Raw genomic sequence first — 16733 nt, 5'->3', positions numbered from 1 at the left:
ACAAAATAGGGCAGCGGCCTTGACAGAGGATGTGTTCTCCAACTACCCTGTACTTGATTATTTTTTTCCCTCACACATCTCTAAAAAGGACAACAGGCCAAGAGTTTAAATGAGACAATTTTAATCAGAAATCAGTTTAATAATGCGCAAAACAAAACCAGATGATTCACGTCTCTCTTTGTTGGCTGAGCATTAATCTTTAATAACTCGGGAGGCTTTTCCAGCACTCCAACTCAAACCAAGCACACAAACTCATCAGGATCATGCTATCATTGAATGCCTGGATTTTGCTCGACTGTGATAGACAGATTATTTAATTAGTAATGTTTGCCCTTTTTTGCAAACGCTAACAAAAGATGAATTTGTTGAAATGTCTCCTGTTTATAAGAGTAAGAAAGCATGAAGAAAGTATGAAAGTATCCTTTAACAAATGGAAGTTTATTTTTCACATAGCTACCCAAAGGTTAGCAATAGCTTAAAACATACATACATAAACACACATAACGTTACACAGACATTTGGCGATATCCAACTTCTGAATTTGCTTTAGTTAGTCAAAATGAATGTAATGCATATAAACATCTCTTGTGAAAGGCTTTAAAAAACATGAACATCACCCACTAGATCTGAAAATAAATTATTAGCTCAAAACTATGAAAAATTTAAGTTAGAATTTTTTGGGGTCGTACATTGTTACCAAATAGAAACTACATGTAAGAGGTATGTGATATAATTATAATATAAATTACAAAACAAGCACATATCTTTAATATAACCTGAGTACAATGAAAGAAAAGCATTAAAGTTATTTTGGTAGTTATTCCTAACAGTTTCCTCCACAGTGTTAATATAGTTGTTCTGGGTAAAAGTGGGAAATATTTAGTTGGTATATTCCGGGCCTTATTCCCACGATAGTCACCACAAACAGAGTTAGCTGAAAATTGCCTTGCTCAAATAAACCATACCAACTAAATGCCACCCACATGCCCCTTAAATCAAAACAGTTTAACCCTGGAAAAAAAACTAAAATGGATGTGAACATTAAACAGACTTAAAAAGGAGGCTAGTAAACACATATTTGAGCCTCTGTGTCATGACATACTTCCTAATCAGTTAAATGAAGTCTGGCTTTGTTTTTCTTTACTGTGCACTGACTTGGAATATAAAGACCACAGCTGTCACTCAACCCTAAACTGCCAGGGCCAGTCTCAATAAGTGATGTGACTGCAGGCTGAAGTACAAACAGACAGGCGAGGTCTGACACCTGCTGGAGAAGACGATCAATGCAGGAGTTCGTGGTTAGCCCATCGTGGAAGTACATTTTTAAGAATTCAAACAATGGGAACTACTAAATGCTACAACGCTGCCCTGAGCCCTAAAACACAACTATCTAATTGTGTGGATGCCTCAAAGGCAACCTCTTTCCAGCAGAAATTCTGCTGATTCACCTCTTTTCAGCACAAGGTTCTGCTTCTTTACTCTTTTCAGCAGAAATTGTACTGATTCACCTCTTTTCTGCAGAATTTTCAGTTTTTCACCTCTTTTCAGCAGAATTTTAAGCCTTTTCACCACCTATCAGCACAAATCTCAGCATCTTCTGCTCATTTCACCAGAATTGTCAGTCTCTCCATCTCTTTTCATCTTGAGAATCAGTTTGGCTCAGTGAGATGAGTAACTGCCTTGAGACCAGGAGGCCCCGGTTCGAATCCAGCTCATAGCAACATTTCTTTTTACCTCTTTTCAGTACAAATTTCTGCTTCTTCACCTTTTTTCAGCAGAATTTTCAGTTTCTTCACCGCCGTACAATTTTTGCAACTTTTCATCTTTTTCAGCTATTTTCAGCAGACAGCTTCAGCGTTACGGCATCCACACAGCATTTTCGCAGGAAATGCAAATTTTTCTAGTTAATGTATTAGGACAGCAGCGTTTGCATGAAGTCCTTGTTTGACAGTGCAAACTATCCACCATGTTTCAAATACCAATAATTTCTTGTTTAATTCGATATAGCACGTTACTATATTTCCTGAGAACTAATATGCAAAAAGATTTCTAGAAAGATCATTCAAAGAAGTCACATTCTCAAAAAGTTCATGTGGCAGATCGTCTCATCAAAGAGAAAGAAAAACCGTTTTAATTGGATCCTCGGCTAATTGCATGATAGCTCCCATGGCGCTGCACGGTGAAGTGAAGCATAAGAAGAATGCTGTCTTTGTTGCGTTTTTGCTGGCTTTGGCTCTGAAAACACTTTGGAGCCATTCTGCCGTGGATCCTGACAGTTTGTGGAAACAGATTTTAGTTTCGTCTAATTGGAGTGTTGTACTGTACTACCGTCCTCGAAACACGCAAAGCCAGGAGTGACAATATAACAAACAACAAGGTAAGGAAATCAGTGTCCCTAATTTTGGATTTTGTCTGAAACGTCGCCTAATTGCCACTCCTAGTGCTGCTCTGTCTTTGCTTGACTGCAGGACTGGAGTCGGTTGTCTGGGCAGGTGCCCTGCGCCTGATCAAAAGTACCACAGCAGCACAGGATCACAGTCATCAAGCCTCTAAAAATACCCAGCTCTGTGCCGACCACCTTGCCAAGCTATATTCACCTCGAAGGATGTTGAAATATATTTATGTTTTCCTTTTTTCCCCACTCCTCCTGTAGACTTCCTCACCCCACTACATGGGGCATCCTAGGCTATCACCATCCCAACACAGCCTGAACTTCTCACCACCATCTGGATTCAAATAAAATACTTATGTAATCTGACACCTGTTCTGTGTAACACTTAGAACTCATTAGATTCTGTACCTATACCTCAGAAGCACTAAATGTTCATTAACCATTGAATGTGCAGTGCTCCTCCGTTTCTGCCCCATTGTTATGGTGCCTGCTTTCAAAAAGCAGACATGGTAACAGGAAAAACACTCGTTTAACTTTTAACAACCAGTGGGTGGCGCCATGCATCTTTTACATACAGTCTATGACGTGAACATATCTTTACAGATTTAATTAAAAGTAAGATGGAATTTCTAATTTGCTAATTATTGAGAGAGCGTGATAAAGAGAGGAGAAAGTCAACAATTTCCTCTCTTTATATTATAAAAAAAGGATTATCTTTGACTTTTGAAGGTAAGGAAGGAGTCTCAGAACTTTGCCACTATTTCTGTGACTTTTTATGGTCTAAATGCTTACAAATTAAAGCTAAATGGATAACAAAATGCAATTTGAAACACGTGCAATATTATATAGTAAAAACTGTGAAGCACCTTTTGTATAATAATCATCCTTCCGCAAAGGAGCTATATATATTCTGCTATAAATTACCATGCTTTCACTGCACTGCACATTTAAAAGTTACTTCATTTGCTTAATTGCTTTGCTTCCTCTTTCAGTGGTGGAAGCTTGAATCGTATAAGCTCACTGGTTCTGGGTCATCACCCAGAGCTTATTACAAACAGTATAAAGGGATCAGCATCTCCCTCCCCTCAGTGTCCCCCAGAAACCTGAACAGAATAATGAGCAGTAAACAGGGGAGTAGCAGAGAGGCAGAAGAGGGGGTCTCCAACTCAAGGGCTGACAAAGAAGGGGGGTTCTCCACAAAGACTCAGTCAAGCTGTTGCAGTCACATGGGCAGAGTTTTTTTCAATAAACCAATGAAAAGAGTTTTACAGCACAGCCTCGAGTCCTTGTTTTGGATGCCAGTGGCAGCAACATGAGTGAATCTGCACAAGACAGAGTGCAGACGGCAGTGAGCCTCCACCTGAACGGCACCGCAGCTTTGGAACAGCAAGACGAGAACATGGACTCCGACCTGTTTGGTATGCAATGTTCTTCTCTTAATTTCTCAGAACTCTTATCATACAGTTTAACTGTTTTCCTCTTTGCTTTCTGCCACCCAGATATCAAAGTGTTTAACGTTGTGATGATTACTTTGGCCTTTTGTATACTTGCCATCACTGGCTTGTACTGCATTGCCGTCTGCCACAACCGTTCCAGGTGAGGCTAATGGACTAAAGCATGTTTACAGATATGTGCAACTCCTAGCTTAATGGAGGTAACAGCTGAATGAAACTGTATATTTGTTTAAATTAAAACTGATAATCTTAAAGAGTGACCAAAGTAAAGTTACATGTCAGTGTAATTACTACTGCTTTGTTCAACAGACAGTCAAAAAGAGCACAATTATATGAGAGCGCAATGACCCGAGGCGAGCCGGAGAACCCCGTGGCAGTCAAAGCAGTGAAGAGATCGACGAGTTTCATCAACCCTCTCACCTTCTTCAGGAAACCAGAGGCACCAAAGGACAACTCCAGGATCTATTACATCTACAGTAACCCGCTGCCCGTAGGAGGGAAGGACGAAGATGAGGAGGGGGCCAGTAAACCCAGTGGGGTACCAGAGGCGCAACAGGTGCTGTCATTGTCTCACTCGTTTCAAGAGTTCGCCAGTGATCAAAGAAGTGGCGTCGTCCTGGACCCTCCAATATTTTACATGCAGCTTTAGAGGGTGGGAAACAGTTCTAACAAGATTAGCTAGAGGCACCTGACTCAGTCTGAAAGGTTTGAAGTTTGACACCTCCAACTATGTACAAACTACATCAGGGCACTACATCAGTTGTACGACCTAGATTCAGTCGTCTGAGATACACTCCTCAGGACTCCTACTACTGTAGATTTCTTTTGCTCCAAAAGAGTCTGAATAATGTATTCCACATGTTTCATGAACATTCGGTATATGGTAATAGTTCATCAGAAGCTGTTATTTCCCCTCACAAAAAACAGTAATCATTTAAACTGCTTTTCACTCATCTTTAATAAAACTGCTGATGAAATGTGCTTTACAAAAGAAGCTGGGTGTGAGACTTGGAGAAACATGAGAAAATACAAACGATTATCACTGCAGAGCAATCAACAGTAATCCTGGGCAAAATGATTCGTTTGCACAAGAGTTGGTCCTCAGATGATCGGCTGGGACTCTCTGATCAGCCAATCCAATGCCTCCTGCCTACCCTGCCTCTCCAACTCTGCTCCAACCACCTCCCGACACTTCCTGTGGTACTCATTCACCCAGTCCCGCTGCAGGAGAGGAGAGCCAAGAGTCAAACCACATATACACGGCATAATGTAATACAGGATTTCAATAACATTGTAAGCTGAGAATGTTCATATTCTTCCTACAGAATAAAAAGCTGATAATACTGGATGTGCAGAATTTGACGTTTTTACCACATACATATATAGATTTTTGTAATCCGAGTACCAAAGCCTTACCTCCTTCTGAGTGAGAAGCTCCGTATTCATCATTTTCACTTGGATGGGAACCAGAGTGAGAGGCTCAAATGTCAGACTACCCCTGTTTCTGTAGTTGTACTGCACATACAGACAGAAAAACGAAAACATCATTAATTCATATCATTATTTTGCTACAAAGAGTGAAAGTAAAGAACATCTTAATGCTTATAATGATTATAGATATTTAGAGAATGTGTAAAAAAATGTGTTTGATCCACTGCATTTCTGAACATCCATTTGACCTGTTTTAACACCTACTTTGGGCTTAGCTGGTACAACAAGGACCACATTTTCCAGACGAATGCCAAAAGATCCATCTTCATAGTATCCAGGTTCTACAAAAAAAACCAAAAAACAACACACACAAATTATAGCCAACTGAGCTTTGGTAGATGTATATTTGCATATTTTTTTTAAAGATTTTCTTTGAATCTGTAGAAAAACTACAGATTCCTCTTTAAACTTGTGCACTACTTGGACAAGGAGATATCTCCAGAGGAGATGCAATGATGTAGCAGTTTTTGACTGTATTATATCACAGAAAAAAAATAGAAGGTTAATGGAAAAAGTCAATTAATTATTGACTTTTGTTTCATTTCCAGTGCACTCGTGGTAGTTATTGTTTTAGCTCTTTCCTGAAATTGCTGCTGGGGTTTCTCTGAATAAATGGACATTTATTAATAGAACAACCGCTCTGTAAACACCGTAAATGCAACAGACTCTTCATTTTATGATCCATTACATACAGTAGATCATACCATCACTGACAATCATGCCGGCCTCCAGCGGTTCATCTGCAAAGGTTTTGTAGCTGATGCCGCAGGGCCCCTCGTGAACGTTGAGGAAACAGCCCACCCCGTGACCTGTACCGTGGAGGTAGTCCAGCCCAGACTCCCACAGGGCTGCACGGGCAAACGAATCCAAGAGGTGGCCTGGTAAAGGAATAGAAGTTTGGATTGTTTTCTACATTTCAACACAAAAATTCAAAGGTCTTTTACTTCTGTGCTTGTGCATGCCAGAAAGAGTGTATTATCATAAAATACTGGTGGCAGCCAGTGGGAATTCTTAGCCTCCTAGTAGAAGCACCTAAAGTATGAATTTTAAAATCCTTGTTTTCCTGTTAAGATTTTCAGAAAACTTGACCTTTGACCTCTAACCTTGAGATCAAGTTCAGTGATATTTAAACTTGTTTGAGATTTTTAGCAGATGCACCTATGGCATCAATTTAACCTTCCATGTCGCCTGGCAGGGTGACAGCTTATGGCTTTCTACGCAATATACATGATTGTTCTCTTCCTTTAGCGTAACACAGTTCAAGATCACATTAAAGAAGCTTGATTGTCACTCATAACAAAGGCCTCTTTTTGGCCAAAGTGTTTATCTTGTAGAAATAAAGCATCTGCATTCCTGAATAGACAGAACAAGTACTAATCACTGTGAGTCATCTAGACCTTTGTTTGTCATTTTGGTGTAAAATCGTCATTTTTAACATCCGTGTACTGAAAACAACATCAGCATAGTCTTAAGGGCAGAGCTGACTGCTGCACCTTTTGTTCCATTGGGGAAAATGGCGGCACTGACAGCTATGTGTCCCTTCAGTACGTAGGTAAAGCATTCCTAGGAGGAAAAGAACACACATATTACAAAGATGCATATAACAGTTATTATAAATTAAACAGTACTGAGTCAACCTAAGCATAATTCAATTAAATTAACCGGTGACAGGATTATTTTAAGCAATCACCCAAACTTACCTTCTCAAAAGCAGACGGTGTCCCGAAGTGCATGGTGCGTGTGACGTCTGTTGTTCCATCGCTGCAAAACACAGAAGAAAGACGTAAAGAGGTAACTGATTATCCTAAAGACATCTGCTCTGCAGTACTTAAAAACAATCTTACTTACACGTATTGAGCTCCAGAGTCGATGAGATAAACTTCATTTACGGTGAGGGTCCTGTTGGTTTCAGGCAGTGGTCTACAAGCAAATAATAATAATAAATCACAGATAGAAGCTAAAATCTTAACAACTATGAATTAACAAAAATGACACAAATACAGTTTTTATTCACCAACTGACCTGTAATGTATGATCGCTCCATGTGGACCAACACTGGAGATTGTTGGGAAACTGAGACCCACAAAATCTTTCTGCTGACTGAAAAAAAGACCAAGAAAAGGGTAAGCATTAATGACAAGTCATCATTATATCACGAGACATATTGTAAACGAACAAAAGAATATACTGAGGCCTGTTTCTGTTTCTTGATGACAGCTTTGGTTTCAAACGGCAGTCACATGGAATAGTTTTTAATTACTAGTTAAGTGTTGATTGACAAATTTCTTCTTTCTAATGTGTTTGAGATCATCAGGTTTTTTGTTACACAGCAAACAGCAACATTTTAATCAATAACAACTTCTCCACCTGCTTCCAGCGCTTCCTACTTGCACCTCGGTGGGAGGTTTATAAGAAACACTGTTTGCCATATTTGCACTGTTTTTGCTTACTATAGAAAAGGCAATTGTGCCATTTATTAGTTTTGATGTCTTCTACACTGCAAAAAGCATTTTTTTAAAGAAATATGAGACTTTCGCTTTTTTTCCTGCAGAAGGGATAAAAATATTGCAAAAGCTTAAGCGGATTAATATCAGAATTTCAGTACACTTTGTTTTCCTCCTATGTCCAGTAGAGGGAGCTGTGACCAGTCTGTGTTCTGCACACCTTTACTCTGTTTGCAAGTTTAGACAGAGGGCTTCAAATGAAAAGCACACAAAACACAACAGAAATAAAAAGCAAAACAAAAGGCTCACAAAACAAATACACCAAACCCTCACAGAACACAAGAAACGTTATTTTTGGGAGACAATAAAGTGACGGACCAACCACGGAAGTGATGAGCTCACAGTAAACATCTAATAGAAAACTTTTATCTACACCATTACATTAATCTTGTGACTACAGCACACATTTTCTCCCTCGCAAAACCTCCGCTTCTTTTTAGTATGTCACAGTGCAAACCTTCACATTTTTGGGCAATTTCGTTTTTTCCTTAGTGTTCCTTTAGTGCGCTTTTGCAGCATTTTTCTATTTCTTGCCGTTTTCTTACATTGGTTTGATCTCTCACGGCCACCGTAAGTTTGCATCAGTAGAGGCTCACTAACAACATTCAGTGAAGGTGCATCTGTTTTGCGTACTATATGGCTTAGGGGATAATCTACAATAAATGAGTTCATTAATGCAATTTTTTTCCACAACCATCTCATTAAAAAAACCAAAATGTTTAGTGTAAATTTTGCCCATATTTAAACATGACTTGTCTTGTTTTGAAAGGGCTTCATATTGTGATTAGATTTTACTTTTCCATAATATTGGCATTTATAGGAAAGGATGAAGAATTAAGAGAAGTGAAAGGAGTTTAGATTTTAGTTTAGCTTGTAATTAAAACAGAATTGGCTCAGTTTCAGATAAGTGACAATAACTGATCTTAATCCATCCATGTGATGGTAGACAGAGCCTCCTCTTTCTGTTAAAGAAAGGTTTGTGCTCTATTTTTACTTTACCATTTAATTAAAAACTCTTTCATTTGCACAGAGTTACACTTGAGGGAGGATGCAGATTGGAACTGGACCAGCGTCTCTTAAAGACATCCTTTCCGAGAAAGAAGACGTTGAAGCTAAACTGGATGAGCTTGATCAACGTAATTTAAACAAAAAGCAAAACAAAACACACCTACGTAATTCTTCTGCCTTATCAGCAGCAGATATCTCAGTCACATTGCCTTTTGGAATCTGTAAAATAACAAAACCAACACATGTGAAATTTAACAAGGAGACAATGAGGAACAGTTTGCAGCTAATAACAAAAGAGCATCCAACCACAGCCTTCCTACACTCACATTGAAAAAAAGAATAGCAAAAAAAACGTGTGTTTCCTGGAAGATAAGTAAGTGAATTGTACTATTAATCAAAAATACTGTGAAAACCTATATTATAGAGGGTCTTTACCTCACAATATAAAGCAACCTTGAGGCTGTTGCTGTGATCAGGCGCTATATGAATTGAAATTAACCGAATTGAATTGAAAATTCCAGAAGTGTATGAATGAAAATAAAAACAAACAAACAAACAACAACAAAACCCTTTCTTTCAAGCCCAGGTAATACTCTTCATTCACAGACTGAGGAATCTATTCTGTGTCTGTGCACAGAAAAATAATGACGATACCTCCTTTTCCAACCAAGCGAAGAATTCACAAAGGGCCACTGCATCCTTGATCTGTTGGTTAAAGCACAATCAAACGGTTTATAAAAATATTATAGCCATAATAATATGTTGTACACTACATATTTCACAGGTCAATGATTCTTACATGGGCCATTTTCATGCCTTGAATCTCTGTGGCATTTTTCACAGCTTTGGCGAGACAGAGTGGAGTGTAGGGAATTGGAGTTCGGTGAGTCTAAAAATAAAAATTAAAAACCCATCAGGAGAAAACATTACATTAAAAAAAATGCAGCTCTTTTACCACTTTTAAATATATTTATACTAAATGAAAATATTTATTGTGTTTTGCTGTATTTTTATGAATGTAAAGAACCAGTTTCATATAGGCTAGAGCAGATTCATGTTACATATTAAGAGTTGTTAGTTTTGCTAAAGTTACAGTGTATTTTTCAAGTTTTACTTGCTAATGCAGCTGAGAAAATGAGTATTTCTACCAGACACTTAAACGTCTGTAATCTTATAGGTCTCTGTCCTCTGAGAATTTGAAACAGCATATTTTCAAAAATGTGACCCAGTAATTTGAGAATGTGTTGTCTGATAGGCACAAGGAAACAGACAGTGAAATCTGACAGACAACATCTCAACTGTAAAAAAAAAACCTCTGCCATTTACAAATAACTACTGAGTCACAAAGTCTTCAGGTATGCCATCAACCACTATTTAAAGCAGACACTACTTCTTCATACTTGTGTAAACGGATACGGGCTAGATACAGTCCAGTTTGTTTTGTTTTTTTATCTTCATTATCTTCTTTTGTGAACACCAGAAGTCAACTATTAGCCTCTAAACATGAACCATTTATATATACAGTGAGGAAAGTGCTGAATTTACGAGATGAAAGTGCTTCACAGAATGTCAAGGACAAGACTGTAGACCTGCTTGAGGCTGGAACTGTTGGTACGATTATTCAGAAGTGGACGACATACAAAATGACCATCAACCACGCTCTGTCTGGAGCTCCATGCAAGACCTTGCCTCAGGGGGTGAGGATGATTATAACAAAGGTGCATGGCAAGGATGTCTTACTGCAGTGCCTGGCAACAAGGATTTCTCCACCAAGTACTAAGTCGTGTTTTGCTTGAGGATTGAATACTTATTCCACTAGCTGACACGAAAATCAATTTATAACTTTTATGTAATGTGTTTGTTTTGGATTTGCTGTCGATATTCTGTCTCTTCCTGTTCAGATGAAACTACCACATGAACTACAGCATGTTCATTTCTTCATAAGTGAGCAAACTTACAAATTTAGCAGTGAATAAAGTAATGATTTCCCTCTTGATTAATCATTTCTCTCACCTTAGGAATGACCTGTGTGAGAGCACAACTGGCTTTATCGCAGATCCACACTTTGTCCTTCGGGCCAAGTGCAGCACAGATGGCCTGGAGCTCAGTGTAGACTGACTCATACGGAAAAGTCTGGATGCTCAGCTCAGGTTTGCTAGGGGAGTCCAGCTGCAGATGCTCTCTGACTGCAGGGTTAGAAAGACGCTTGAGGTCCACAAAAAACCTGCAGAGAGAAAAGGGTTGTTGAGTGAAAAAGTGAAATGCACAGGAGGAAACCCTGTTCCTCTGGCTTTGGGAGGTGTAATCGTGCCCTCGACTAGGTACTCCATACATACAGTGTACATATCGTAATACATATAGTATAGAATCTGTTAGCATACAATTATTTTTTAGATGTTTCAAGTGCATTGTGCAGTATAATTTATTAGCACTAACAGATGTGATTGCACCAAACACAATGTAAATGCACAATAAACTTTTCTCCCAAATTGTACAACTACTATCTAAGTTTTACAGTAAAGCATTGTTTGTCCAAATTCATAATTACTGATGCATCATACTGGCCATCACCTTATTGTATTCATTCCCACAATGGTATATGCAAAGAAAACTGGGTTGTACTCAATGTCTGCCCCACGAAGGTTGAAAAGCCCTGAGAAAACAAAACAATAAGACAGACAGATTTAAAAATTCAACCAAACAAAAGAAAAAAAGAAACAAACTATTCTTCATTCTATTATGATGCAGCACATAGCAATGAATACTTTAATTCTCATGAAACAATGACTCAGTATGGAGTGGGTGGTGTAAAATATCATTGTTATTATTAAACTGTCATTCATCCTTACAGGTTTCATCCCTATAATCTACAACTATAATCAGCTGGTTGAAGCCATCCAGCTTAAATGCTACCTGATGACGATCAAAATAAGTCTTCAGCTAATAAACAGGACAATCAGAAACAAGAGCAAATGAAGCACAGTGAACACAGAGGCCCTCGAATCTAGAGGGACACTCGCACATGTGTTCTCGTGTATCAAAAATGCCCACAGTGATATTTAAATTATGCAGAGTGAAGAGCTTAACTGAACTGCACTCAGAAGCAGGATAGGAAAACTTAACCGTACAGGCAATCTCATCCAGTGCTGTTGCAACAAACCAGGTGATCTTCCTCTCTGACATCTTGGCTCGCAGTGCTGTGATCTTGTCTTGCCAGGAAATACCTACACAAAGCAGAATTAACACAAGAAGACACAAGTTTGTTTCATTTGAGGCCCGTACATCTAGTTACTGAAAACTGGAAACGTGATTAAAAGGGTACAGTCGCTATTAAACCTGTGTCCAGATTATGAGCATCAGTGTTAACTGCAGTATTTTCTGCACAGTATTATAGTGCAAGTGGGATTTCTAAAAATATTACACAATTTGTTTCAGACAAACACCTAATTAGCTACTATTAAAATAAAATAAAAAAAAAAAACATGTAAAATGGGTTTAATGCTATTTAATTGCACTAACCAGTGTAGTCTAATCCCAGGCTGCGGAGTTGTGTGCTTGGTCTTTCTGGTCGGTCCGGCCAGACGGCATCGATAAGGTTATCCTGCACTGCTACCAACGAGTGGCCAGCACTGGACAGAGCCTTGAACATGTTCTTCCATTGGTCTGAAACACAACAGGAGATTTCGTAACATGCACAAATACCAAATAAAAAACAGAGTGTTACGTCATGGAGGCAAAAGTGTCACACTCTGCAGTAATCCCAGCAGATCAGCTGATCTAAATACTCGCCAGCATTCATACAAAGCTACAAATCCAACCGGCTAATCTCATATAGGCCATGCTGCTTAAGTCGTTTTAGCCTACGTACAGTTGTTGTCCATTTGCAAGCTGCTTGGCAACCCACATCCACCCATACTTGTCCTTTCATTCTGTTTCTGACAATTCAGATAACTTCACTTATCTCCATGTGGGCATTAGATAATATCTTATCTGTTGTCAACCATGCGTGCTGTTCTATACTGTGCTGTTAATACAAATTTGAAGTTAAAAATAAATGACCATCAATGTAAACAATATTCTTCTGATTATACAGATCCTAACAGAATTGTAATTTATTACCAGAAAAAAAAGAAGCAGTAACGGCTGATTTGTGGGTCTGAAGTAGAGACACTGCAGGATGCCTGACTCTACAACACAACGCAAGTGTATTTGTCTGAGAGCTTACGAATTCCTCCATTTTTTGTGCAATGCAAGTTAAAATCTAATAAGATGAGTTGGAAATGTTCAAATCACACTAGCTCTATATTCATGTGATTTTAGCAAGACATGCACCCTTGTTGCATAGTGCAATATTTCTGTTTACCTGCTGCAGCATGAGTAGTTTTCCAAGTAAAGCTTGCAATGCTAATTCACTGAACTAACATGAATATGATGCTGTAGCTTACCAGCAGCAATGATCCAAGGATCTACTCCCACTTTTGAGTTCTCAGGAAGAACACTGATCAGCCAGTCTTCCTGTGAGGGTGTCTCCTTCAGCCCTGTATATGATTATTAAAATCAGTTTATGACACCTTCAAGACATGCAAATGTATAATATAAATTACTCATACCAATGTGAAACACAGAATACTTAAATGTATGTGCGTCCACACTCAGTGCAGACACATAGTTTCTAAACTCAAGTTTTTCCAGTCTTAAATTAGGAAAAAAAACAGTCTGACTTATTGTCTAGCTGTGATTCAAGCCTTATTACTCATGCTGTGACAGATCTTAATGTCCATGTTGTGCCTGTGCAGCTGCTCCATTAGAGAGTCTCAAACTTTAGAAGCACATATAGTTAACTATACCTTTTAAAATGAGAAAAAACAACGATCAGTTAGTGTTTCTACTTTGTGTAAATTACTGAGAGAGATATTTTTTCATCACTCAAACACCAAGGTAGACATTACCCATCTTCATGAGGGTCCAGTTGTTGTCCATCTGCTGGCTTGCTTGCAGGAAGTATCGGCCATCAGTCCACATTGCAGCATGCTGCTCTGTAACGATGGCTGTGCCTGAATGGTAAAGTATGCAAGAAATTTTGCTCAGCACTTTCTTTTGGCAACTTGGTTTTATTTGTACACTAAGCATATCTATTCATTTCTCAGAAGCAACATATAAGGTTTATACCTCTGAGATGACAGCAGTGAATAAGCAGCCTGAGAAAGACTGAATTCTTCTTCTCTTGTGTAAAACTGTGGTTATGCCACGGCAGAAGGCTAGATTTCCAGTGTTTTATTACATTAATAAACCACCTTCCTTGAAAGTTCACAGCCTTTAATGTGAAAGAAAACTACTTTGCAACATGAGACTATGTGCATAGTGTTTTTTTTGTTCTGCCTTACCCTTAACAAACTAGCTTAACAAGCTGAGTTATCAAATGTTCCAGACTATTTACAGCGAAAATGTTTGATTACACCCACACTTGCACTGGGAATCATGTACAAGCAATACCAACCTGCAGAGCCGTCGAATCCAGAGATGAATTCACGTCTGCAGTCACACGGTGCAATGTATTCACTCTGAAAGTCACAGGGACACAGGAGAAATCAGCTTCATTAACAATCACTGTGAAGTGGCCATCCACCCAACAAACATTTTAATTGCCACCAGTCCTGTGCATGAAGAAGAAAAGGGCAGGGTTAGGAAGTGTAATGAGCAAAGAGCTACAATCAGTTGCAAAGGTCACACAAGACCATGAAAAGTGAATTAAGAAGTGAATTGAGTTCACAGTGAGAAGGGAAATTAGAGAAGTGACAGAAGTAAGAGGAGCAGCTGAGAGATTTTCCATGTGTCTTGCTCACGGGTCATGTAAACATATTAATTGTAGTAAATGCGATTTGATTTACCTGATGTGCATCTCCAGATGGGATTATGTAGGCCTGTATAGGCTCAGAGAAGTATTTACAGTTCTTCATTGCCTGACGGAGCTGCCTGAGCAGTTCTCCAGTTATCTTTGGAGACATGGCCTTTTCTGAATGGCAAAGGAGATATGTTTGAAAGAAGTCAAGAGAAAACATTAAAATTAAAAAAAAAAAAAAAATTCTACCTGCACAAAACCTTTACACTGGTATTCTTAAACATATTTTTAAGTGCTACCACAGACCAACAACAGCCTAACACCAAGGTCTGAATGAAAACATACATAGTTAAAAAAAGAAAAAAGAAAAAAGGAATCTCAAAATGCATCATAAGATAGGCTCTAATTTCTTGTCAAAGCACCGATCAGTGTCCAAAAACACTGATCTCAAGCACTGACACACCAGTACTCAATAGGTAAACAGATATGCTGGTACAATTCCAAAACACAGATGTGGTTCTTTAGAGTTTACCTGACTTTTCGGATGGCATGTTGAACTCAGATGACTGAAACTCAACAGACTGACGACAACCTACCCAACTATTCACGTGGAGCTCAAAGTCACAGGCCACACCTGGACCTTTATTCTGCTGCAGTATGCTGAATAAGCAACTGTTACTTAAGTCAAAGTTAAATATTAAAAGAATAAGCTGACTGGATTGAGGTGGCATTTGTGTGACCCTTTGCACTACAATAATCACCTACAGCAGTGGAATCCCCCATCACTCTCCACATTCAATGTGAGGCTGTGTAAAAAGAGTCCACAAACCGACCAATCAGGTAGCAGTATTCTGCATTGATGAGGTCTCCTATTGGCTAGAAGCTCAGCGTGCGGTTGTTGTTTACAAGTTGACATGAAATCGATCAGCTGCATTCAGTATCTGAACCACTAGCTAGTTAATTTTCTCAATAAAATCCAATTATTGTATCTGACTGTGTTTTTAAAAAGTAATAAAACAGACAAACGCAGAGTCTGTGGCCGAGTTTTCCATTGAGGCATCACTTTTTCCCCCCTGAAAAGGCCAAACAGAACAAACAAATAACTAATTCATTCCGAGTATCGGCGATGGATTTACTTGTGGGTGTGGTAGCACACCAGTGGAATACTAGGAAAGTTGCTAGCTAATTATCCAGCTTTACAGCTGAAAGGAAGCGCTTTTCTCGTCGCTTTCATAACAGACAAAATACTACAGGCGTGGGCGGACTGGTTTTCCTCATTTTGAAAACAGTCCACAGCCTTCTGTACTCGCTCTGAGCCGCCTTGAAACAAAACGCTAGCATTTCAATCCGCAGCTAGCGACCATAAAACGGTAAAGTAGCCCCCCACATGCAGCCAGTGAAATGCTGAATACACACCCGGTGGTTTCGCCTTGAAAATGCAACACTCAGATTTAAAATCGAAGCGCTCTTTGAACCAGCTCGGACCTTGTGTTAATTTACAAAACAGGAGGCTGCCATTTCGTTGTTGACGTTTGCGGTCACGTGACTGTAGCTTCTTCCAGTAGACGTAGCGGGATCCAGACTCGCCTCTTCCTCTGTGAATAATTCATGCACTCTCTACTGCAAACACATAAACGAAATACCATTTCATTAATATTTAAGACCGAGTCTACGCAGTAGATCTCTGAGAGTGCGAAAAGAAGCAAAGTATGTAAAGTAAGTGAAAGGCTACATGTGAGACAACTGAATCCAGCACACAAATATACACGACATAGTTGATCAGCCTGCATCTAATATATCATCAGCTCACGTCATTTCATTTCAATCCCTTTGGTTTTAAGTTGTGGCTTTAATCATGTGTATTTCTTTATTGCTAGTTTTAAAGATTTCTATTTCCGTCAGGGATTTAAATTTATCGATCTTTATCATTTTTCATATCTTTGTACAAGAAAGTTGAATGTTGAATAAAAGAGTGCGCACAGGGTGGAGTGTTTGCAGATGAATCTCAGGGGTGATTTGTGACTGAAGAAGAAAGAGTGATAGTG

At 38.9% G+C, this 16733-nt stretch overlaps 1 protein-coding gene across 2 annotated transcripts; it reads right to left on the bottom strand.

Moving 5' to 3' along the window:
• Nucleotides 1-4786: 4786 nt before the first annotated feature.
• xpnpep1 (X-prolyl aminopeptidase (aminopeptidase P) 1, soluble) lies at nucleotides 4787-16262 on the bottom strand. Of its 2 annotated transcripts, none has more exons than XM_005454798.4 (20): nucleotides 16105-16262; nucleotides 14738-14862; nucleotides 14347-14410; nucleotides 13799-13903; nucleotides 13295-13387; nucleotides 12369-12512; nucleotides 11978-12073; nucleotides 11421-11502; nucleotides 10863-11073; nucleotides 9649-9738; nucleotides 9504-9554; nucleotides 9010-9068; nucleotides 7360-7437; nucleotides 7186-7257; nucleotides 7038-7098; nucleotides 6831-6900; nucleotides 6042-6215; nucleotides 5542-5618; nucleotides 5263-5361; nucleotides 4787-5067 (listed from the first exon to the last, which is right to left on the bottom strand). In XM_005454798.4, the coding sequence occupies exons 2-20, from the start codon at nucleotides 14852-14854 to the stop codon at nucleotides 4948-4950; spliced, it is 1863 nt and encodes a 620-aa protein (XP_005454855.1). In that variant the 5' UTR covers nucleotides 14855-14862; nucleotides 16105-16262; the 3' UTR covers nucleotides 4787-4947. The 2 variants fall into 2 exon arrangements, with proteins under 2 accessions (XP_005454855.1, XP_003450046.2); XM_003449998.5 differs by lacking the exon at nucleotides 16105-16262 and adding an exon at nucleotides 15221-15499.
• Between the last annotated feature and the right edge of the window lie 471 nt (nucleotides 16263-16733).

This window comes from Oreochromis niloticus, linkage group LG6, assembly GCF_001858045.2.
Source record: "Oreochromis niloticus isolate F11D_XX linkage group LG6, O_niloticus_UMD_NMBU, whole genome shotgun sequence".
NCBI classification, from domain to species: domain Eukaryota; kingdom Metazoa; phylum Chordata; class Actinopteri; order Cichliformes; family Cichlidae; genus Oreochromis; species Oreochromis niloticus.
Note: the sequence above shows the minus strand (reverse complement) of the source record. Positions and strands in the feature narration are given on the sequence as shown.